Source organism: Panthera uncia (assembly GCF_023721935.1).
Source record: "Panthera uncia isolate 11264 chromosome B3 unlocalized genomic scaffold, Puncia_PCG_1.0 HiC_scaffold_1, whole genome shotgun sequence".
Classification (NCBI taxonomy): Eukaryota; Metazoa; Chordata; class Mammalia; order Carnivora; family Felidae; genus Panthera; species Panthera uncia.
In genome coordinates this window covers 2,911,914-2,936,759 of record NW_026057582.1, presented here as the reverse complement: position 1 = coordinate 2,936,759, position 24,846 = coordinate 2,911,914, and the positions used below count along the sequence as shown (strand labels likewise).

The following is a 24,846-nucleotide window of genomic DNA, read 5'->3' as shown; positions in this document are numbered from 1 at the left end:
TCTCTTCTCTCTTCAACAGACTCTACACTGTTTATCAAAAAAGCATCTTCTGTCCTTCTCCTCTACCTCTGCCCGACCTTGCACGCTGCCGTGCATATAAGCAGACAATCCAGCCAAGACCGGGCGATCCTTCTCTTGGGCCATTAACTGGTTCTTCCGCATCTGACGGTGCTACTCAACATTCTCATCATCCAGGAGAGCAGTCATTTCAGTAAAATGAATTGTCACTCTAGTACAAAAAGCTTTAGTGACTGATTCAGTTTTCAATAAACCACCGTGACCATCAATAACAACAAATTGTTAGCAGGCGCCCATTCATTTGAGGCACTGAGCTGGGGCCAGCAGTAGAGACCCAGAGGAGCAGTGGGGTGTGGTGGTTATCACTTAATCCTTGAAACCTCGGTCTCCTTGTCCGTAAAGTGCAGATGGTAACAGTGCCAACCAAAGGGGGTTGTCAAGAGGCCGTATGTGTGGTGGCTGAGAACACGCACTCTGGAACAGGCTAAGTCCAAACTTCGTGTCTACCGCATGTCCATAACCTCGGACAAGGTACTTATCTCCCCGCGCCTCCATTTCTCCATCTTTAAAATGGGGATAATCAGGGGCACCTGGGAGGCTCAGTCGGTTAAGCATCCGACTTCCGCTCAGGTCATGATCTTGCAGTCCATGAGTTCAAGCCCTGTGTTGGGCTCTGTGCTGACAGTTCAGAGCCTGGAGTCTGCTTTGGATTCTGTGTCTCCCTCTCTCTCTGCCCCTCCCCCGCTCGCACTGTCTCTCTCTCTCTCTCTCTCTCTCTCTCTCTCACTCTCTCAAAAATAAACATTAAAAAAAATTTTTTTAATAAGAAAAAAAAGCAAAATGTGGGCTCACATAATGAAATAATGAAGTTTGGTGGTTGTTTGTCTTGACTGTACCGGGGACCCTGTCCTGACACTCCGGCAGACAGATGTACAGGGAGGAGCAGAGTGAACAATCCACATCCCACAGGACGTGGGAGAAAATGTAATCCTGAGCAACACCTCATGGATCCAGACTATTTGGAATCGATGCTTAACAAGCGAAGTTTCCAGATCAGTTAAGGTTTACTCTTTGAAAGTAAAACTCTCCTCTAACTGGGAACCTTTTTTAAATCTTTTCTTCACTTTCCTACTGCTTCCATCACGTTTACCGGCGCGGCAGGCTTACCGCGGTCCAGCCCGCGGCTGCGCGTTCTCTAAGCCATCTTGGGGCATCTGGGGTCTTCCGGCTGCCCAGACTGTGCTCATCTGCGGTGGTGCTGCTGTTGTTGTCCTCCCGTTTTATATTTTCAGTTTCATCCCCCATTGTAGGACCGTCACCTGTCACTTCCCGTTACTGCTGGTGGGCCGAATTCTAGAAGCTCCTTCTAGCCAATGGCTCTATTCCGAATAGGTTCTATACTGAGAAACCTGGCAACCTTGTTAGCATTGTACTCAAAACGCAATGAAACAGGTCCCCGAGTGGACGGGCTTACGTATGAATAAAATACACAAGGTTTGTAACATAGGAAATACCATACATGCCCAGACAAAAGGCGATCTCCTACTTTCTCGAAAAGATCCAAAAGCTCTTCATCAACTTCTGTGGGTGTAGAAAAGCTTGCCTATTTCTACTATTTATTTTATTAGTGAGCTACTAAAGCACACAGTTCAAATCGCATCTAGGACCTACTAATTTGATAATGATGCTTTTCCCCACATCCTGACTTCATCACAATTTTATTCCAACTCTTCATGTGCTTCTTCCACACCAGGGTCACCCTCATCACAAAAATAGCTTCTTGATCTCAAAAATGCTACATGCCACATTCCATACCACCTTTGGTCTGGCCTGATTTGTTTAAGATAATACAGCAGTTTTTAAATTGTTCTTTCAAGCCATAAACAGTCACTCACATAACACAAGGCAAATCTGTTTTCATTTGTCCGATCGGCACCGTGTGATCGATCGGTAAAATACCACACTTTCTGTGCTTTCTCAGGGACAGCTACGAGGCTCATTTGTCCTGACATCTAACACAACTGTGCAGTCAGACCCCCAGGGATATTTGCTGAACGTGGGCCAACCATCCGCCTCCATTTTCCTTCAGGTGCCCTCTATCAGCCTCCCAAACCAGCCCCGACTGAGGCCGACTCGGGCGCTGTGCTTTCCTGAACGGAGCTCTGCCGTTCAGAAGAAAGTAAATAAATGAGCATCCTGTAACGCGGGAGAAAGACTTTATAAGGATCTGAATAGAAGGTGGTCGTCTCTCGGCTGAGGGAGGATCTTGGGGGACAAGCCTTGCCTTATTTTGAGGCAGAGCCACCAGAGTGACCTTTGGAGCGGCACAGCGTCCCCTGCAGGGACCTGAGGTGAGGAAGGCCTGAGCACCCGTGTCACCTGCCAGCCTGGACCTAGATGGCTTTACTTCTCACTGACTGCCCTGTGTTGAGGAGACGAGACTGCCAGAAAAATTCCTCCCAAGAGGTGACTGAGGATTTTCAGAACTAAAACAAAGTATACGTGAACGACAGGCTTTAGAAGAAGATCTTAGATTAGCTTGCAAATTATTCTACGTACCTCGTATTAGCTCATAAATATTCATGTCCATAAGTTCACATATTAGTGCAAGAGAACCAGATTTTCTGTCACTGAAGAAGAAATCAGGTTTTTAAAAATGTTTTTCTTGTCTTAATCAGAAACTATCATCAAATATTTAATTCATTTGTGCACATTTCTGGTAAACATAAAGCTCTCCCACCTCAAAGCCTGGGGCATAGTGACTGAAACAGAAGTTGCGATTTTCAGTCAATTATTTCAGTCAATTAATTTAAAATTAATTTAAAATAACAGTAAAAATAAAATAAAATATAATATAATAACAGTAAAATCCCACTTTAAGCAAAAATTCTAAATGCTTCCCCCCTTTTTAATGAGATGTGTCTTAAAAATATAGAACTAAGTACTGGCAGAAAGGAGAAAGGAGGTCGAGAGTCGGCTAAGCAAAACAGAGGAGAAAGAATTTAATTCATGCTCCGTGACTGCAAATTTAGTTCTAACTTACCTAGATTCTTCCATGTACCTGGGATAAATTATGATGGGGAGACAAAAATCCACAAACCAGTCAGGGGAAAAGGGAGGAAGACGGGTCACCCCAAGCCCAGGTGGGGTCCAGGCCTTGCACGGGGTGGGGACCGAGGCCTCTGGCCGGGCTGCCAGCTTCTCTGGAGCTGACACTGCCCTGTTTGAAGGCCCCTGAGCCCTCGGCAGAGGAGCACGTGTCACTCCGGACCCTACTAGTCAGGTCGCCTCCAGAGGGGCTGCCTGGAGGGGGGCGCACACGCAGGCCCGGAGAGTGCCCAGGACGCGGCGTGCAGTGGGCGGTGTTGTGACCAGTGCGCACCGCGGGCTCCAGGCCAGGAGGCCACGCGGCTATGACAAGACATTCCACTGTGAGTTTCAAACTGCTCTCTTCCCTGATGAAAACCCACTGCACTTCGTCAGAGACCGTAGTGTCCCGGCTGGTTTTAAAGCGGCCCGGAGCGCCACGGAGAGCTTCACGGAGCGTGCACCTTCTCAGGGCGCACAGAAAGGCAAGTTCCAGAACCCTGGGTCCGAGTTCCCGGCTCAGAGTCCAGAAGGGCAGTGCGGAACTGCCGGCACCTGCAGGTGAGGTGTGCCCTGCCTTCCTGATGGGTAGGTGAGCCTCACGTAAGGAGACTAATCTATAATTAGAACACAAGTGACAAGTCCCCCAAATTACAGCAACCATAGTAAGGTGGGGGGGGGGGGGTCACACTACCTGACACGGTGCAGACATGACAGCCGGCAGGGACAATCCCTGACACATGACAATCCCTGATGTAGGACCACAGTGCTTTCCCATTTGCCCATAACTCACACTCGAGGCCTCGGATGCACAGGCCACTGCCTACAAGGAAGCCTCACTGAGCTACGGGAGAGGAACCGTTTGAATTCTGTCCACTTTTATGATAGGGAATCACCTAAACGAAGGTATTTCCACGTTAGGAATCAGATACACATTTGTCCAAATAAATACGTGACTTAAGATAAAATGAGAATCATTACTCCCTGAGCTACAAAGCAAATATTTCAAATGTCTACCACAGTTTTCTTCCTTAAAAAGAGATTTGATCGTTGTCATCAAATGCAGATCATTGTAAAGCCCCAGGAATACTTACAAAACCACTTCGTGCAACGTGAGGATGTTCGGGTGTGGGTTCAGGCGCCTCAGTGCTTGTATCTCCCGTAGACTGTTCACTTGCTCGATACTATTGCGTGGGTAAAAATAAATAACTAATTCATAATTCAAGTCAGCCTCAGATTAGGGTTATTCAATCATTATTTATTACCCATGATCACAACGGACAACCTCATACATATTGCAAGCAAGTTCATCGACTCAGTATTTCTCCCGCCAGCAGGTGACGTTCAACATGTCTCGTTCTGCATCATCTGATAAAAATCAAGGTTCTTATGGCTTTGGACATTTATTCAAATTTTCCCATCGAAGTTCCTGAAAGAATACCTTAGTGGTTTCTTTATAATTAGTAAACATGGAAACAAACATTAGAATTTCCTATTAATCAGTTTATGGGAACTAACCAATTGAGCAACAGAAATACCCCCTGAAAATACCCATTTCAAATGTCCACGAACACGCTAATCTTCCTTATCTTTCACGAAAGCCGTACATTTTCTTTCATTCAGCGGGCGGCTGGCGTTCCCTCGGCAGGTGTGACTTACCTACCGCCAGCTCTTCTTTACGAAGACGGGTCTGCCAGGCGCCGTTTACATCAAACCTCGCCAACGTGAGTGGGACGGAAGCAGATGGGGATGGGCCGGCTGTCACCACACTCCAGAGACCGCTTCCAAGAGATGACCCCCCCATGGACGGGCCCACGGTCACGGTCGTGGTCGTGGTCGTGGTCATGTCCAATCAAACGACTAGATCCACCAGAGACTTCCATGGCCTCGGCTCTGAAAGGAACTAACTGTGGGAATAGTCTTCTTCCTTTGAACTGCCAAAACTCCGTTCTGCCAACTTTTAATATACAGTGTAAAGCTCAGCATTTTGTCTGGTTCTTCAAAGAGCAGTTATACCCAATAGTGTCTTATTACTGTCTTAAATCAGTGTGAATATGTTAAGTCTCGTGCCAGCCAACAAATGGGAGCCTGGTATATGAGAAAAGCCTCAATAGTCTGAGTGTAAGGATATTTCTGACTAAAAGTTTTAGACTCTCTTTCATTTACTTTCCCCTGTTGCTTCCCTCACACCCAGGACGACATCTGCAAAATGTTAGCAACTTGTGCATCACAGTCAACAACCAACCCGAAAAGACAGAGCCCACCGTGCTGGAACAAGGTCCTACGGAGGGGGCCCCTGTTGAACCAGGTACCGACCTTTTAGCTCTGGAGAGAGGAGAGGTCTGGGGAGTGCCGGCCAAGGGCCAGGTGTAGGGTGGAGGTGGGAAGGGTCAGCACTCAAGAGGCTCAGGATAGCCGGTTACTACCCAGAATAGGAGTCTTTCGCTGTTCTCGTGACCACCGTGTTCGGCCTGGCGTGTGCAGAGACCAGATCGTGACGCTCTCCGCTCACTCTGTCAGCTTAGTGCCTACCCCACCACCTGCTCCTCGCCAGCATCACGGCCTCCCCTAGATGCCTTTAGAACAATGCTTCCCAAATATGTCCCATGGAACATTCTTCCTCTAGAAAATGCTTTATCAAGGAACTTCACGCTCAGAAAGTGTTTTTTTTTTTTTTATTTTTTTTCAACGTTTTTTTTTTTAATTTATTTTTGGGACAGAGAGAGACAGAGCATGAACGGGGGAGGGGCAGAGAGAGAGGGAGACACAGAATCGGAAACAGGCTCCAGGCTCCGAGCCATCAGCCCAGAGCCTGACGCGGGGCTCGAACTCACGGACCACAAGATCGTGACCTGGGACGCTCAGAAAGTTTGAGATAGGCCCACTCCAGCTCCTTTTGGAAAGCCATAAACTACTGTTGATTTTACTGTTGAAAAGTTTTCAAAAATCCTACAAATCGGGGCGCCTGGGAGGCTCAGTCGGTTTGTGTTCGACTTCGGCTCAGGTCACGATCTCGTGGTTTGTAAGGTCAAGCCCCGCCTCGGGCTCTGCGCTGACAGCTTGGAGCCTGGCGCCTGCTTCGGTTTCTGTGTCTCCCTCTCTCTCTGCCCCTCCCCCACTCATGCTTGCTCACTCTCTCTCTCTCTCTCTCTCTCTCTCTCTCAAAAATAAATATACATTAAAAAATCCCACAAAAGTTTACCTTTATTGAAACCAACATGTCCCAAACTTTTTTGCCCTAGGATCACTTCTTACAAACTATCTAGTCACCAACCCTTAGAACGAGGGTTCCAGAGAACACACCGCTCCAGACCATCCTTTGAGTGGCATCATAGGAACACCTTTTTTCCTTCGGACAGGGGAGGTGAACAAAGACACCAATCAGGCAATAGGAAGAAAGAAAGATCAAGTGAAACACTCTTGTGGGGGCACATGGGCAACCGATGGAAGAGCCTCTTTTAATCCCTCTCCCTGGGGTCTGCACTGGAGGAGACCACTGAGCCCCTCTTCGAGGTCCCGCACCTTGGGGAGGGGGGGGTCTCCTGACTCAGGGCTAGGTTGCTGGAGACCCCACCTCCAGCCGGTGCCTGTGCCTGTCATGCCTCTACCCCTGGCATGCCGTAGGTCAGTGGCTCTCACGGGGGAGGGACCTTGCCCCCCAGGGGATGTTTGACAATGTCTGGGACGCCGTTAGCTGTCACAGGTTCTGTAACATACTGTTCCATTTGGCATTCAGTGGCAGCAGCCGGGGTTGATGCTCAGTATCCCACAGGGCCCAGGACAGGCCCCACAATAAGTAATAACCTGGGCCCGAATGTCAGCAGTACCAAGGCTGGGAAACCCTGCCTTGGTGGAAAGAGCAAGAGACCAGTGGAGCCGGCAGTAGCTCTGATTTCCGAACACCCTATAGGAAAAAAATAAGTTTTCCGAACTGGAGGGTCAAACAGCCTGGTCGTTGAGACGAACAAGTATCCACTCTGCTCAGCTTTAATATGAAAACCTGTTATCATACCCTGAAAGACATTATTGCTTATTGTAGACATAATTCTTTCGTGTCTCCACAGACATTTCTCTCAGAAATAATGAACTAATATATTTAAAAAGACGTTTTCATCTAAGTATCACTAGCTTTGTTCAAGTAACAATATTTTATTAAATTTTATTGGGGGGGAGGGAGGGAGGGAGGGAGGGAGAGAGAGAGAGAGAGAGAGAGAGAGAGAGAGAGAATATCTCAAGCAGGCTCCACACTCAGAGCAGAGCCCAACACAGGGCTTGAACCCACGATCCTGGGACCATGGCCTGAGCTGAAATCAAGAGTCAGACGCTCAACTGACTGAGCCACCCAGGTGCCCCAACAATATTTTGTTTTAATAAAATACAAATAAACCCTGTTCTTTTAAAAATCATGAAAAATATCTAACAACTGGAATTAACCACTTTTCTGCGCCTTGGAGTTGCTTCGAATTTTGTGGTCAGGTGACATTCAGGGTTTTGTTCGTTTTCACTGTCCTGCTGGAGACCAAAACGATCGTGTAACTGGACACAGAGGAGCGCAGGCAGCCTCTGCTCCAAAAGGAAGAGACAAGATCCCCCATACGTGCGTTTTTCCGCAACTGGAAAAATTATATTACCGGGTCCAAGTCTTTAAAGAATAAAAAATATTAAAATAAAAATAAAAATAAAGAATAAAAAATATTAATTTTGAAATGTCAACACTTCATTTTATTGGAAGGGTTTTACAGAAAAGTTTATCTAACCGATCCAGTCCGCAGGAAGAAAGTCCCTAAGCTGAAGGGGAAGAAGTGGGTATATTAATATTAGACAAACTAGACTTCAAAACAAAGATTATTACTTCTTTAATTTTTTTTAACGTTTATTTTTGAGACAGAGAGAGACAGAGCATGAATGGGGGAGGGGCAGAGAGAGAGGGAGACACGGAATCGGAAGCAGGCTCCAGGCTCTGAGCCGTCAGCACAGAGCCCGACATGGGGCTCGAACCCACGAACCACGAGATCATGACCTGAGCTGAAGTCGGACGCTTCACCGAATGAGTCACCCAGGTGCCCCTAAATAAAGATTATTACTATCTATAATGCTTCATAGTGATGGGACAATACATCAAAAAGGCATGACAGCTACAAATGTGTGTGTGCTAAGTAAGAAAGCTTCAATACACAAGTGAAAACTGACAGAAGAAAGAAGAAAGGGTTGAAGTTTCAATACTCTCTATACAACTGAGACACAACTGAGTGACACAACAGTCATTCAGAAAACCAGTCAAGAGATCCAAGATCCTAACAGCACTGTTAACCACCTTGACCTAACGAGCTTTTACATAACACCTGTTACTTAACACCTGGAGCTAGAATATGCTCTCCACTCAGATGAATATCTGGACCCAAAGATCAATCTCGATAAATTTCCAAATACAAAGACTTCCAGAACATGTTGTTCTCTGACTACAACGGGCGTAAACTAGAAATCAATGATAGTAAGTTAGCTAGAAAAATCCCAAACACCTGCAAATTAAGCAACACACTTGTAAATGAATCGCGGGTAAAGAAGAAATCACAAGGGAAGTTAGAAAACATTTAAGCCAAGCAACAAGAAAGCACAACATATCAAAATTTATAGGATGCAGGAAAACAGGGCTTAGAAGTGTATTTATGGCTTTAAGTGCTTATGTTGGAAAGGAAGAAACAGTTAAAAACCAATTATCTAAGTTTTCACCTTTAGACAGCAGAATAAGGGGCGCCTGGGGGGCTCAGTCGGTTAAGCGTCCGACTTCGGCTCAGGTCACGATCTCGCGGTATGTGAGTTCGAGCCCCGCGTCGGGCTCTGTGCTGACTGCTCAGAGCCTGGAGCCTGTTTCAGATTCTGTGTCTCCCTCTCTCTCTGACCCTCCCCCGTTCATGCTCTGTCTCTCTCTGTCTCAAAAATAAATAAACGTTAAAAAAAAAAATTTTTAGCAGAATAAGAACACTAAATTAAACCAAAGTAGAAGAAAAGCAATAATGGAAGAGCAGAAATCAATGGCACAGAAAACAAACAAACAACAAAGGAAATTAACAACGATTCTTTGAAAAGATTCATAAAACTGATAAACCCCTGGCAAGACCAATGGAGGAAAAAATGACATAAAACACCAGCACTGCCAACCGGTATCAGGAGTGAAAGAGACGATATCACTACAGTTAGATGTTAAAAAGCCGAAAGGGGGTAACACGAACAACTGTATGCCAAGAAATATGACAACTTAAAGAGACAAAGTCCTTGAGAAACACAATTACCAAATGTGACACAAAACTGAAAACCAAAATAGCCCCATGTTTCCCAAAGAAACGGAATTTGTTAGCAAGGGCCTCCTCACGGCTGACGGAAGTGCTCTTAGATGGGATCATGGCGGCAGCTGGACACCTGCATAAATTTCCTAAACTGCTCCTACCATGGGTGGATTTGATGAAATGTAAATTACATCTCAATGGAGCTTTAAAAAAACCTACGAAGGGGCGCCTGGGTGGCTCAGTCGGTTAGGCGGCCGACTTCGGCTCAGATCATGATCTCGCGGTCCGTGAGTTCGAGCCCCGCGTCGGGCTCTGTGCTGACAGCTCAGAGCCTGGAGCCCGTTTCAGATTCTGTGTCTCCCTCTCTCTGACCCTCCCCTGTTCATGCTCTGTCTCTCCCTGTCTCGAAAATAAATAAACGTTAAAAAAAAAAAAAAGAAAAAAAACCTACGAGGACCCTGTATCATTTGGCATCGTTCTGATTCTTCAACATCCCACGGTGCAGACGTACCATGACGCCCCACCCGCCCCACTCCTTCGTTCCGTTTCCAGCTCGTCGCCACTACAAGTGACGCTGTGACCAACGTTATGGGGCCGGGGAGGGGAGGGGGAGGGGGGGGGCCTCCGCACGAAGAAACCTTCTAGGCCCAGAGATTTCACAGGTGAATGATTTCAAATGTTTAGGAAAGAAATACTCTGACACGTTTCGCGAAAGAAGGTACACGAATGGCCGATAAGCACAGCATAAGTCAGCATTCTTTGCCACTGGCTGTCAGGGAAGAGCAAACTAACCACAGGAAGAGGCCACGGCGCTCACCAGGACAGCTACAACTTAACACGGACGCCACCGCACGCTGGTGGGGGTACAGAGCACCTGGAACTCTCCTTCTCTGCTGGTGGGGATGCAAACAGGTGTAATCAGTTCGAGAAAAGGCTTGGCAGTTTCTTTTAAACATACACCCACCCTCTGATCCAGAGATGCTGTTCTAGGCGATTGCCTAAGGAAGAATGAAGACACACATCCCAGGCAGGCTTGTGCACGAGTTCTCACGGCAGCTTTACCACCAGCAGCCCCAAACCAAAACGACAGCAAAGCCCGTCACCGGGAGAATGGACACGCAAAGGGTGCTGAGGTCACAGTGCGTGCAGCTCAGCCGTAAAAAGGTTATCAGCTGTGGGTGCAACAGTGCAGATGAACCTCCGAGAGTCCACGCTGACCCGACAGAGCTGGTCTCGGGACCACATTCCAAGATTCCATTTAATACGAATTTCTACAAGAGGATAAAGGAAAAAACCCGGAATAGTGGCAGCCTGGGATGGGGGTGGAGAACTGTCACAAAGGAGCTTCCTAGGTGACAGAAGTGTTCTATCTCTTAATTACACGAGAACATCTGTTTTCCAGAATATTAGACAGTAAAGAAATGTGCGTTGTAATGTATGCAAATTTTGCCTTTCAAGAAAAAGCCCCACATGCTAACAAGCAAGTGGGGAAGGACCGGGTAAACGTGCACACGAAATCAAAATCACAGGCCTGTTGATTCCGGCTGCTGGGTACCTGGGGTTCATCACACTGTTCCGTTTACTTTGTTCACGTTTAAGATTTTCTATGATTATATTATTAACTAAAAGCTCTTAAAGTGACTCGTGGATTGCTTGCCTTTGCCTTTCTTTATAACCTCACAAAGCAGACTTTATTTTGGTAAAAGTAATTTGAAGACCAGGCAGTGATGGGACTTGAGAAAAACCATGTACTAAGTCAAGACCGGACGGCCGCACGGCATTCCGCCGCGGTCAAGAGCACTGGAGAGAACGCAGGCCTTGGCCCTGCACAGACCCGGGTCCCACGCTGGGCCCTACTGCTGGCCAGCTGGGTGACACCGGGCAGGTGAGAGAACTCGGCCCTCCAGCCGCGCTTCCCTCGCCTGAAAGAAGGCAACGACAGCATCTTTCTCGCAGGGCTGCCGCGAGGGTTAAATGCCGCACGTCCACAGCTCACCCAGGGCTGGGCATGGCGCCAGACACGTGGTGACCAGCCGCTGTCCTCTGCATCACGACTGCCGTTAGCACCCCACTTCGGTTTTCAAAAGGTTTCAAGCCCCGCTCACCCGCGCTGTCGTATGGCAGGTTGGCCGATGGCTGGATCACAGCACCAGCACTGTGCGGGGTGCCCACCTGCCTCAGGTCAACCCTCGCGAGGCTCCCGTGAGGTCGAGCCCGGGGAGGCATCTACCTGGTAGCTACAAAGCAACTGAGGCACCGAGGGAGTGAGGAACTGTCCCAGGTCACAGAACCAGCAGTGGAAGAAGAGCTGTTCTACCTTCAGAGCCTGGGCCCCGACCCTGTGCTGACCACGAGTAGCACGTATGTGTCAGTCTCGCTCCTTCAGGATACAAAGCAAGAGCCTACACAGTTCAAGATGGAATTTCTTTTTAAAAGAGACTCACTCCATTTCTTTACAGTGTTTCTATGCGCAGAATACAGAATACAATCGTAGCAAAAAGAAAAAGGAAGTGGGGGTGGGGGTGGGGGTGGGGGTGGAGGAGGGGTGGGGGTGGAGGAGGGGTGGGGTGGGGAGGGCTCTAATGAACTGTTGTGCTTGCGAGTGCAGGTGGGGACCACTGGGAAGACAGACCAAAACAGGGATCGGGAGGCCTGGGCCGCGCCGCAGGCCTCCGGCCAGTGACTCGCTATCCCCGAACTGAGGCTTCGAGTGACTCTGGAGGAAATCCATCCTCATGAGCCGAAAGGACCCTTCCTGCCACGGCACTAAAGAACCGGCTTGTGTGACCTTGCCTGCACTTCACACTAGCCACTATTACTGCAAACGCCGTCCGTTTCTATTTCAGTAAGAGGCAAAGGAAAGGAAGTAAAACTTGGAAGAGGTGGGAGTCAGCAGCTCCAAATGCCAGCCTCACTCTGCCCGTGTGACTCAGCGTGGTTTTCCTGCTGCCGCTTCTCGTTTGTCATGCCACCCACACGACTGTGCAAGGTGACTTTGAGGATTTACTTAGACAGTGATACATGAGCAGAAATGGATTTTAAAGAACCTAAAATTATTCTTCAACTGAGTAAGATTAAACTGTTTAATAATGGTGATAGATATTCCAGAACTCCAAAAGCTAGAAATATGATTTTCATGGCTAAAGAACAGAAGAACAACATTAAACTTGTGGACCAAGTATCAGCGACCCTGGAACATCCAACAAATTATTAGCAATCTCCTTCCTAGAAACGACCCCAAAAGCAGTCGTCTTTCTTCTAGAAACTATAGAGTCATTTCTTCCTATAAGTCAGAAATAAGAATGGAGGGGGCTTAGGAACAATATGAGTCATTCCAGGTCACTTATGGTTATTTTTGTTTGATTTTTTGCTTCATTTTTTAAATGTTTTATTTTACTTTTGAGAGGGAAACAGAGTGTGAGCGAGGGAGGGGCAGAGAGAGAGGGAGACACAGGATCCGAAGCAGGTTCCAGGCTCTGAGCTGTCAGCATAGATCCTGATGTGGGGCTCGAACCCACGAACTGTGAGATCACGACCTGAGCCAAAGTTGGAAGCTCAACCCACCGAGCCACCCAGGTGCCCCATAATCATTTTATTAAGTTTATTTGTTTTGAGAGAGAGAGAGTGCACGTGCAAGTGGGGGAAGGGCAGAGAGGGAGAGAATCCCAAGCAGGCTTGGTGTTCAGCGAGGAGCCCAATGTAGGACTCAATCCCATGAAGCGTGAGATCATGACCTGAGCCAGTATCAAGTCGGATGCTTAACTGACAGAGCCACCTGGGCGTCCTCCAATCATTTTAGACTAACAAGGGTTATCAAGATAGTACAGCTCTCTATTGTAACCCAGCCTCTTTTCATGTTAACACCTTACACGACATTTATCAAAACTAAAAAATTAACATTGGTACAATTCTATTAATTAGACACTTTATTTGGATTTCCCCAGTTTCCCCGGGAATGTCTTTTTCTCTTCCAGGGTGAAGGATACCTCACTGCAATTAAGACGTCATGTTCCCTTACTCACCCTCCAGTCTGACGGTTCGTGTCTTTGTTTTCCATGACCTTCACAGTTTTAAGGAGTAGCAAGCAGGTATTCTGCGGAATGCCCCTTAATTTGGGCTGGGCTGACGTATTCTCATAAGTAAGCAGAGATTATGGATCTTCAGGAAAGAACACGATGGAGGTGATATGTGTGCTTTTTCAATCCCATTGTATCAGGAAGTACATGACATCTATGTGGCTTATTACTGACGGTGTTAATCATTTAGTTAAGGTGGTATCTTCCGGGCCTTTCACTGTAAAATTACTAACTTTCCCTTCCTATTTTCTACCCTTCAGGAACAAGTGAAGCCCACACTCAAAGGCGAGGAAAGTAAGCCCCACCTCCTGAAGGAAGGGATATCAGACAATTTATGGACATATGCTAGAACCGCCGCGTTAATTAACGGTTAGGGGGAACCACTGGAGGCTCTGCCGAAACCCTGTTCTCTTGCAAGTTTCACCTACTAATCTCAGGGTTCCTCAGTTTATCTTGCCTGTAGAAATTACCACTGGTATTCTAGTGAGGATTTTCTATTCCCCTCATTCCTTCTATATTTATTAACTGGAGTCCTTCTATAAAGAATTGTCCCCTCATCCCAATTTATTTATTCACTCATTTATTTATCGGTATGGACTCATGCTTACCCGACAAGATAGATGAGAGGGTGGAGAGAGAAAAAGAGAGATGTGTGTACATATGGATCATACACACACATACTAGGTCTGTCTGCTGAGTCTAGAGGGACTGACTTCCCAGTAGGAATGAGCACCCCTGGTGCCAAGATCTCGTTTTCTAAATACCTTTCTCCAATGAAAGGAACCAGGGCTCCTTGGAGAAATGGATGATTCTAGGGGAGGAAAAATACAAGATGAGCCTTCAGGATCTGAAGAAATGAAAGTGTTAAAAAAGGAAAAAAGATAAAAAGGATGGGGCATGTCAAAAGAACATAGGCGCCAACCTGAAGGAGCTCCCCATAGCCACAGCTGGAAGAATCTAAGCAGGAACAATTATTAGATAAATAACGATAGTATTGGATTATAATCTCCTATAGGTTTGGACCTATGTATCAAGAGCAAATCAGAACTCACGTGAATAAACCCAGAGTCCACTTCCTCTTAGGTTTGGATTACACAGCTGGCAGATACCTATCAAAACTAGCCTGAGACTCTATCACGGATTCCGTACATCAAACAGCGACAAAATACCACTAGCCGGAGTAAATGTACTTCCTTTTAAGTAGAGCCAATATGTGAAATTGTTATTTATACAACAGAAACTAAAGCCTGTTCCCCAGGTCATGACCTCATGGTTCGTGAGATCGAGCCCCGTCAGGGTCTGTGCTGACAGTGCGGAGCCTGCTTGGGATTCGCTGTCTCCCTCTCTCTCTGCCCCTTCCCCGCTCATGCTTCCCCACCCGTCCTTTCAAAATAAATAAATATTAAAAAAAAATAATACACTAAAGCCTGTTCGTAATCCCCTATACATACACAAACTTTACAGAAAGTAACTCCGGGGTGCCTGGTTGGCTCGGTCAGTGGAGCATAGGACTCCTGATCTTGGGTTTGTGAGTTCAAGCCCCACATTAAGTGTAGGGATTATTAAACAAACAAGTAAAAGAAAACAAAATTTAAAAAGTAACACTGACTCAGTGGCATTGTATTAAAAACCTTCACTTTTATGAGTTTTTAAAAGAACAATATATGTTCCAATCAACCACTTCTATTTTCTTAATTTTTTAAAATGTTTTATTTACTTTTGAGAGAGTGCAAGTGGGGGAGGGGCAGAGAGAGAGGGAGACAGAGGATCCAAAGCGGGCTCTGTGCTGACACCAGCGAGCCCGACGTGGAGCTCGAACTCACCAACCGTGAGATCGTGACCCGAGCCGAAGTCGGGCGCTCAACCGACTGAGCCACCCAGGTGCCCCATCAACCACTTTTATTTATTTACTTATTTTTAATGTTTTTAATGTTTATTTATTATTGAAAGACAGAGACAGAGTGTGAGCAGGGGAGGGGCAGAGAGAGAGGGAGACACAGAATCAGAAGCGGGCTCCAGGCTCCGAGCTGTCAGCACAGAGCCCGACGCGGGCCTCGAACCCACGAACCACGAGATCGTGACCCGAGCCGAAGTCGGGCGCTCAACCGACTGAGCCACCCAGGTGCCCCATCAACCACTTTTAAAGTTAAGACAAAGAGCATTAATTGTTTCTGAAATCCCACACGTGACCGCACATACAGTAAGGAAGGCTACCATCTACCGAACATTTGCCGCGTGCCCCCGCTTTGCTCCCAACTTGCCCTTCATTCCCTCATTTAGTCGTCAAGCACCTCACGACAAGGAAGCCAAGGTTCAGTGGGCGAGGCACTCGGTGTGCCAGGGACCTGGTAGGTGGTGGATCCGGGCTGCGCTTCACCGCCAGGAAACCACGTCCCTGTTCTTTGATGCAGCCTTTCTACGACGTGTTACAGAGATCTCTCGACTCTCCTGAAGGCACACCCGTGACGGGGTGTGATCCCTCCTGACGGCCAGCACGTCACCCCGACGCAGCAACGGTCGCAGGAAGGCCTCAGGTCAGCAGGCTGTCTGTCTGGTCCACCTTTCATATCTACCTCCTCACAAGACAGGGGCGAGCGAGCCCTGTTGCAACTACACATCCACCCCGAGCCTGACGGCGGAACCCGATGGGGACTCCAGGCCTCTCCTAAGGTGCACGTGTCACGTCCCGCTGCTCAAAGTCCATTCTCTGCTACTCTGTGTTTGTGGCATCTCTGAAAGCTGGCTGTTTAAGGAAGTCTGCTCTTTACATATGGGATAAATTCCCATCACGAGTCGTTCACAGGTAAAGATGGAGGAGGGAAAAGATCAAGAGACCCAGAGGATGCAGAACACACAGAGGAAGGGCTGGAGACCCAGTGACTTCAGAGTCTCAACAGTGGCGGGTAAATGACCGCACGCTTCGGGCAGGGGAGGAGGAGGAGTTTGGCTTCATAAGATCTGGATTCAAATATGCCTCTGCCCACCTAGTGACCTAGAGTGACAGCTGTCAAGCTACTTCCGATCTCTAAGCACCTCTCCTCGCGTGCTCGCAAACCAGGGACGGTCCCACACGCCCCGTGCGGATGTCGTGAAGATCACATTACTGTTCTCAGACCTTCTGACATGGCGAACTGCCCTGTACTCCTTTCTGATCTGAGAAGTAATTTTTTATGCCAAGAGTTTGAAATCAAGGTTGATACCCTGAAACACTTCAGAAGGCTCTGTGTCAATGTGGGGGAAGGACTCTTTTTTTACATCTTGCTTTTATTTATTTATTTAAAAATGTTTTTAATGTTTTTATATTTATTTTTAGGGCAGAGAGAGAGCATGAGCAGGGGAGGGGCAGACACAGAATGTGAAACAGGCTCCAGGCTCGGAGCCGTCAGCACAGAGCCCGACGTGGGGCTCGGACTCACGGACCACGAGATCGTGACCTGAGCTGAAGTCGGACGTGCAACCGACTGAGCCACCCAGGCGCCCCTTTTCAACTTGCTTTTAATATTTAGAGACTTCGATTCCTTTGCTATATTAAAAAAAAAAGGAAAAAAGGCTGAGCTTCGAACCTCTTCACTGAAAGTTCCACAGCTGCAGTGAGGCCGGCATCGGCTTCACTGTCCCAACAGAGCTTCCTAATCACACCTGGCGTCTGACCCGTTAGAAGCTGCAAACTTGAGGCATTCGAGAGACCCCTCTGAGGGCAAAGCCACAGCAGTCCCCCAAGGGATGAACCCAGAACAAGCCAGCTCCCCTCTCCACGAGCAGCAATGGATCAGTGTCAGGGAACAGAGTTCCCCAACCCGATCTGGAAATTGTTTCTCAATAGGTTAACGAACTCAGGACTAATCAAACCACAAGTGCCTCTACGATGTCGAGACAGGTTTCATTTATAAAAGTCCAACATACGACTTTCAGGAACACGGAGGCTGTTGAAAGTGAGGCACGCTTTTACAGTTTAAATGTTCTGTGACCCCTGGTCACTGGTGTTACAGCAAGGCCGGACACGAACAAAACCTAGTGTCATAAACCTCAAGTTAGCCCGTAATCCTCTGCCCAAAGAAAGTTGATCGTCTCTTACCTGTCACTGAGTGAGTACCAGCCCCCCACTGCGGAACCCAGAGCTGTATTTAGTCTTAAGCAGGTCTCTGACCGCCTACCTTTCAAAGCGCTGTTTCATTTGCTTACACGCGTAGTAGCTTCCGTCTCTCAGGCTTTGCAGCTTCGTAACTTCGGAAAACGTTCCCTCTCCTATTTTGCCAATTGCTTTATAGTCTACAAATAAAAAGAATCACACAAAGAAAACGTATTTATGCGTGTATTGTGTACTCAACTTCCAGACGGTGGTCTTTTTTTTTTTTTTTTTAACCCACACGATAACCCAACACCGACAGGCTGAGCACGGTTCTTTCATGGTGTCCAGCGCTCAGTGCTCCCCTCGGTTCCAGGGAAGCCGGCAGGGGCGGGGACTGGAGACAACGACCAAGAGGTGCAAACGTCCAGTTACGAGATAAACAGGTGCCAGGGACGGAACATGTGACACGATCACTGACTACAGCCAACACAGCCGTCCGCCACACAGGAGAGTCGTTAAGAGATTAGGTCCGGAGAGTCCTGGTCACAAGGAGAAAGCTGTTTCCCTTTCTCTTTTTATCGTATCTATACGAGAAGATGGATGTTCGCTGAACTCATCATGGTAATCATTTCACAACATCCGTAAATCAAACCACTGTGCTGTGCGCCTTAAGCTGTGTGCCAATTCTTTCTCAATAAAACGGGGGACAAGGATAAACAGGATTTTCTCATGCTGAGAAACAAAAAAGAAGCTAGGCTACGTGTGGGCCCCGAGTACCGCTGCCCCTGTACTCCGGATCCCGTGGCGAGACGCACCCTGCAAGAACCGGACAGACGGACAGCCGGAGCAGCGGAGGCGGGCTCTCTAGCAGGTGCACCTGGGCACGGATGCGGGCGCGCTCTGGGCAGCCTCCGAGCATCCTCCTGAAAATCAGCCTCCCAGCCCACAGGAGGCCCAGCTGATCTGCGGCACGGCCCGATTTCCTGAAATCTGACAGCAGCTTCCCGGGCCTGGCTGCCCCCGGCCACCCACCATCACCTCGGCACAGCCTCTGATTCACTATGTTAAATCCCACAGTATCTGAAAGGCCCAGAACGGTTTCTGTTTTCCTGGCTGAACTCTGACAGATGCAGAAATAAGGATCTTGAGATGAGGTGCTGCTGGGAACAAAAATCTAAAAACAAAATGCAGTCCGGCGGCAGGCAGCAGGCTGGGGCGCTGGAGAGCCTGGCGCCAGAGCAGGGTCCCCCGGGCCCGCAGGCCTCTGGAAGGTGGAAGGGGCAGGGCTGTGGGCTGTGTTGGATACTACTGACCGCCTGAGCACATTCTTTCCAGACAACAATGAGCTCAGGAGAGAAACGCTACTTTTCAAGAAGCAATGGAAGGAATGAGAAAAACCCAGAAAGGAAAAGTCTAACCGGGATGAAAAGCTCCTGCAGCCCAAATAATAGGAGAATAACATTGTACAGTCATGTTGAGACTGCCCGGTGACACAAATGGTTCTTCCTCGCGCTGACATCTCAGCCAGGCCCTGGTTTCAGAGAGCCCCGAGGGAGGTCCCGGAGACGGAGGCAGAGACACAGAAAGTGGGGCCAAGAAGAAATAGGGCAAGCTTTGCAACTGTGTCTCGCAAAGAACCTTCAGTGTGGAGCTGACCGGAAGCAAACAGATCAGAAACCTATGCGACAGACCTGGGCCAAAAGAAGCCTGTCTGTCCCCTCTGGGTCCCAAACCTACCTAAGCACAGAGCAGGCTTTTAAAACAGCACAACTCCAAAGAAGGCCATCCTCAATGCCGCTCTTCGTAATGCCTGCGTGAATTCTGGTTTGTTCAAAACCAACAACAAAAGACACTCTTTTTTTTACAAGTGGTGTTTTTCAGAAATTATGCGTTTACAAAGGAAAAAAGTCCTTACTTGTTACCAAGAAATACTGTAGTGTTGCCAGGTGAAACGGTAAGAGGCCTGGGATTACTTTAAAATGCTCCTGGAAAAAAAAGTGGGGGGTGCTGGGGTGGCTCAGGGCTCAGTCGGTTAAGCGTCCCACTTGTGATCTCGGGGTCATGAGTTCAAGCCCCACATTGGGCTCACGATGGGCATGGAATCTACTTTAAAAAAAAAAAAAAAGAAACATGGGGGGCGCCTGGGTGGCTCAGCCGGTTAAGCATTCAACTTTGGCTCAGGTCACGATCTCACGGTTCACGCGTTTGAGCCCCCCCCCTTGGGCTCTGTGCTGTTAGCTTCGGATCCTCTGTCTCCCTCTCTCTGCCCTTCCCCTGCTCCTGCGCGCACTCTCTCCCCTCTGAAAAATAAACGTTAAAAAAATTTTTTAAAGGAAAATGCTCCTACACGTTCCCATTTGCCACTGCTGCAAACGTACACTGGGACGGTCATTCGGAGTGCAATTTGACATGTATTAAATCCGTACGACATTCATACCCTTTGACACAGCAACTGCTGCTGTGGAACCTACCCTGGAAAAAACCCTTGTTCAAGTATGTATGTATACCAGGATGTTAGTTCAACATTATTTCACAGGGAAAAACTGATGCCCCCCAATGTAGAACTAGATAACTTACGTGTGGTTTATCCATACAACGGAATATATTTAAAAGAGCGACACAGATGATGTCCTTAAAGACAATACACTTAGTGGCTCTCTCTCTCAGGGGAAAGGTTACGAGTGTCTCACTAAGTTAGATATTTTCCATAATGAGAGCACCATTTTATTAAAAAGCAATAATAAAAACTAAAAGCTCCAGAAAAAAAAAAAAAAAAAGTGGTGGGGATAACAACAGCAAAATGTTATCACTGTTGAAACTAGGTGACAGATACACATGAGGCTTCACTGTATTATTTCCTCTACTTCTGGCGTGCTTGAAATTTTCCATAATAAAAAGTGAGAATAAAGAAACAAAGGGGCGCCAGGTGGTTCAGTTGGTTGAGTGTCCAACTCCTGATTTCGGCTCAGGTCATGATCCCAGGGTCGTGAGATCGAGCCCCAAGAGGGGCTCTGCACTGAATGTGAAGCCTGCTTGAGATTCTCTCTTTCTCCCCCGTGCCCCTCTCCCCCGCTCATGGGCTCTCTCGAAATTAACAAGTGAGATAAAATTAAAAAATAAAAAACTGAAAACAGGAGCGCCTGGCTGGCTCAGTCAGTGGAGCAAGCGACCCTTGACCTCTGGGTTGTGGGTTCGAGCACTGCATGGAACGTAGAGATTATTTAAAAAAAATAAAATCTAAAAAAAAAAAAGTAGAAAAGAGGCAGTGGTGGTCGCTGCAGTGGTGGCACAAAGAGAGTCGGGAGGGGGAAGAAGGGAAAAAGAAGACCTCCCCCATGTGACCTGGCAGGTTCATGCCCCTGACTAGCCAGGACAGAAATGATCCCCGGAAACCTCAGCAGATAAAGATGATGGAAAACCCCCAGGAAAGACTCCCAACGGGGAACACCCACACAGGACTTCACATGAACAGGAAACACAACTTTCTTATGTAAAGCCCCTGAGATTTTGGGGTTCTTATTTATCCATTACAGCACCTAGTAAGTATTGCCCTAACATACTTGATATATAAATATCACAATTTATAAAACAAAGAGAACAATAGACTCTTGAGAATTTGTATTTGCGAGATTTCACCTTAAAAAATCATCTCTTTGGAGCATCTGGCCGGCCTAGTCAGTGGAGCCTCCGACTCTTGATCTCGGGGTAGTGAGTTCAAGCCCCACGTTGGGTGTAGAGACTACTTTTTTAAAAAATCACCTTTTAAATAAATATTCAATGACTTTAGTTACAAAAATTCAACCTACACCAAATTTTCAGAACAAGTTCCTATCTGTCTGAGATTTTACCTACTCACAAGTTACGAAGTTAGCCTGTGACTATCCCAAGTACTGGCAAAAGACACAGCTTTTGGGATCAGAGACAAAGGACCTTATGACTCATGGTGCAACGAGGCAGAGGAGCATCAGCATATTTACATTGGTTTCCCTGCCCGGAAGTCTCATGGCGGTGACCTGATGGGCCCAGAGGACACCTGCACAGCAATGGGCTGCTTTGCAGGAGAGGAACCCAGGGCCAATGGCCGAGCACTTTTTTTCTTTTTTAGTTTATTTATTTTGAGAGAGGGAGGGAGGGAGAGAGAGAAAGAGAACAAGCAGGGAAGGGACAGAGAGAAGGAGAGAAAGAGAGATGGAGAGAATCCCAAGCAGCCCCCATGCTGTCAGCACAGAGCCCGATGCAGGGCTCGAACCCACACACTGTGAGACCATGACCGGAGTGAAATCAAGAGTCGGACACTCAGCCGACTGAGCCCCCCAGGTGCCCCTGGCCCAGCACTTTTTGAACGAGCAGACATAGGATGGATAAGTCTTGCAAGAACTTTTGGGAAGCTCAGGGAGCTGGCAAACTGTTTTGCCTCACGGTTCATTAGAGTGTTAATACAAACAACTGCTTTTACTGACACACAGCATCAGGTGTGGTGTCATTCCTACGTATAATTATTCATATATACGTAATGTTGATCTTGATGCTACTTTTCAATCTTACTCCAAGTATCGATTTCAGTGTGCATTTTCAAATGTCTTAGCTTCAGGTCATGCAAAATGAGAAAATCCTATTTGCAATTACATAGTTGCAGAAATTGGAAAAAATGCCTTTCCCCAAGAACAGCATCCAACCATGTTACTCCCCTTCAAACTACCATACGCTGCACGGTAGTTAACAGCCACGGGAAGAAATAAGTGCCTAGAACTACTGTGCGTATGTCAGACGGTCAACAACTCCTGAAGGGAATGACTGAAGAAACAACTGTGAAAGCTTCTCACAAAAATTTATTTTCCAAAGATGATTTCTGGAAAGGAGATACAAAGCACTAAGAGTACGTAGTGAGTTGAATGGTGGACCCCGAAAGATACGCCCTCATCCTAACCCCTGCCATCCCCGACTGTTACCTCATTTGGAAGGTCTTTGCAGGTGTAATTGAGTTAAGGGTCTTGACATGGGAACATCCTGGATATCCACATGGACCCTGAATCCAATGGCAAGTGTACTTACAAGAGACACACAGAGAAAGCAGAATGGTGGTTGCCAGGCGCTGGAGGGAGGGCGAAATGGGGAATTGTGACTCAATGGGTACAGAGTCAGAGGCATGCAAGATAAAAAAGTTCTGGAGATTGTTGTAGAACAATGGGTGCACAGTTTGCAGTACCACAAACATAAAAGTGTATTAAGAAAGTAGAGCCGGGGCGCCTGGGCGGCTGGGTCGGTGAAGCGGCCGGCTTCGGCTCAGGTCACGATCCCGCGGTCCGCGAGTTCGAGCCCCGCGTCGGGCTCTGTGCTGACCGCTCGGAGCCCGGAGCCCGTTTCCGATTCTGTGTCTCCCTCTCTCTCTGCCCCTCCCCCGCTCATGCTCTGTCTCTGTCTGTCTCAAAAATAAATAAAAAACGTTGAAAAAGAAAAAAAAGAAAGTAGAGCTCATGTCGTTGTTTTCACCACAATAAAAAAAGGAGAGAGAGAGATACACACATAGACACAAAAGGGGAGGCCATGTGAAGACGGAGGCAGAGCTCTGGAAGCTGCTGGAAGCTGCCAGAAGGGGCCAGGAAGGACCCGCCCCTGCAGCCTCCCGAGGAAGCACCGTCCTGCCGACACCTTGATTTCAGACTTCTGGCTCCAGAACTGGGAGAGAAGACATTCCTGCTGGATTGAAGCCACCCAACTGGCAGTAATGTGTCGCGGCAGCCCCAGAGTGCACAGGTGAGGTGAAACTGATATTTTTTCAATCTAAGGAAAACGTTTTTTTTCCATTAAAGGAAAGCATTTTCCAAGCATAACAATGTAAGCGGTCACTCTGAAGAGACGCATATATTTGACTACATAAAAACGTAAAACCTGAAGAAATGCTCTTTTTAATGGTTAAATGAATTACGAAAAAGCCACACGCAGGAATGTTATACAGCAGACAACAGGAGTGAGGTAGCTCTGTAGCCTGTGATGGGGAAGAACCTTTGGAGACGGAGTATGAACGAAAAGACAGATTATGGAAAAACATGTCAACGTTTGCAAAAAAAACAAAATGAAAGAAAGGGAAGTATTCGCACGGTGCCAGCAGAATGGCTCCCCACCAGTGTCCGTGGCCCTGGAACCTGTGAATGTCAGTCTGCGTGGCAGGAGGGAGTTCAGGTTGCGGGAGGAGGGGCGCCGGCCGGGGGAGGGGGCTCATCCGCTGAGCGTCTGGCTCTCGGTTTCGGCCCAGGTCATGATCTCACGGTTCTCGGGATCGATCCCACATTGGGCTCTGTGCTGACAGAGTGGCGCCCACTTGGGATTCTCTCTCTCCCTCTCTCTCACCTGTGTGTGCGCGCGCACTCTCTCTCTCAAAATAAATAAACTTTAACAAAAATTTTAAAGATTGCAGAAGGAATTGTTAAGGTTGCCAGTGAGCTGACCTTAAGGAAAGGTCCCTAAACGTCTCAGGTGGGCCAATGTAGTCACAGGCGCGGTGAGCTGAAGGAGGCACAGGGGACAGAGTCGGAGACTAGAAGGTGTGACGGTGCTGACCTTGAAGAAGTGGAAGAGGTGACGAGTTGAGGAACACAGGTGGTCTCTAGAAGCTAGAAAAGGCCAGGAAACGGGTGCTCCTTCAGGGCCTCCAGAAGCTTGATCTTAGTTCAGTGAGACTCGCTTCAGACTTCTGGCCTCCAGACCCTCATAAATTTGTGTTGTTTTAAGCCACTGAGTTTGTGACAGTTTGTTACAGCAGCAACGAAAAACTAAAACACGCAGACGTATTTATGCTCATCTATACACAGAAGGAACTAGAAGGGACATAAGAAAGTGCCACGTGGTGACCTCACGGGGGGGGAAGTCTAGACGGCTGGAGGATAGGAGAAAGGAGACTCACCTTTCACCATGTAACCACCTACGCTTTTTACGTTATACTTTTCGTTTGTATTCTGCTTGTAAAAATAATTCAAGGGATAATGCTGTATTTTCCTCGTGGTTCCTTTAAGGACGATAGATTATGAAATTAAAAACCGAGCATTTGTTTAGCACGCTCTTAAAGCAAATGGCAATCTACGAAATAAAAATTCACGAGGAAATTCAAAATAACAGAACGTAAGATGCCATCCCACACCCATTAGAACGGCTAGAGTCAGAAAGCAAGAGAGTGACGAGCGTTGGTATGGATGTGGAGAAGGGAGAGCTCTGATACGTTGCTGGTGGAAACGTCAGATGGTGCGGCCGCCGTGGAGGACAGCTCGGCGCTGTGGGGAACAGGCCAGCAGTTCTTCAAGGTGTGGCACAGTTAACC

General features: G+C 47.6%; 1 protein-coding gene across 1 annotated transcript in view; it reads right to left on the bottom strand.

Moving 5' to 3' along the window:
• The window catches only part of MOK (MOK protein kinase), a 60,420-nt gene that overhangs the window by 19,736 nt on the left and 15,838 nt on the right, over positions 1-24,846 (bottom strand). Inside the window, exons 2-4 of the mRNA XM_049612127.1 lie at positions 17,620-17,734; positions 4,200-4,289; positions 2,578-2,648 (exon numbers count right to left, since the gene is read on the bottom strand). Coding sequence (XP_049468084.1) covers positions 2,578-2,648; positions 4,200-4,289; positions 17,620-17,734 — 276 coding nt within the window. The remainder of the gene's footprint in view (positions 1-2,577; positions 2,649-4,199; positions 4,290-17,619; positions 17,735-24,846) is intronic.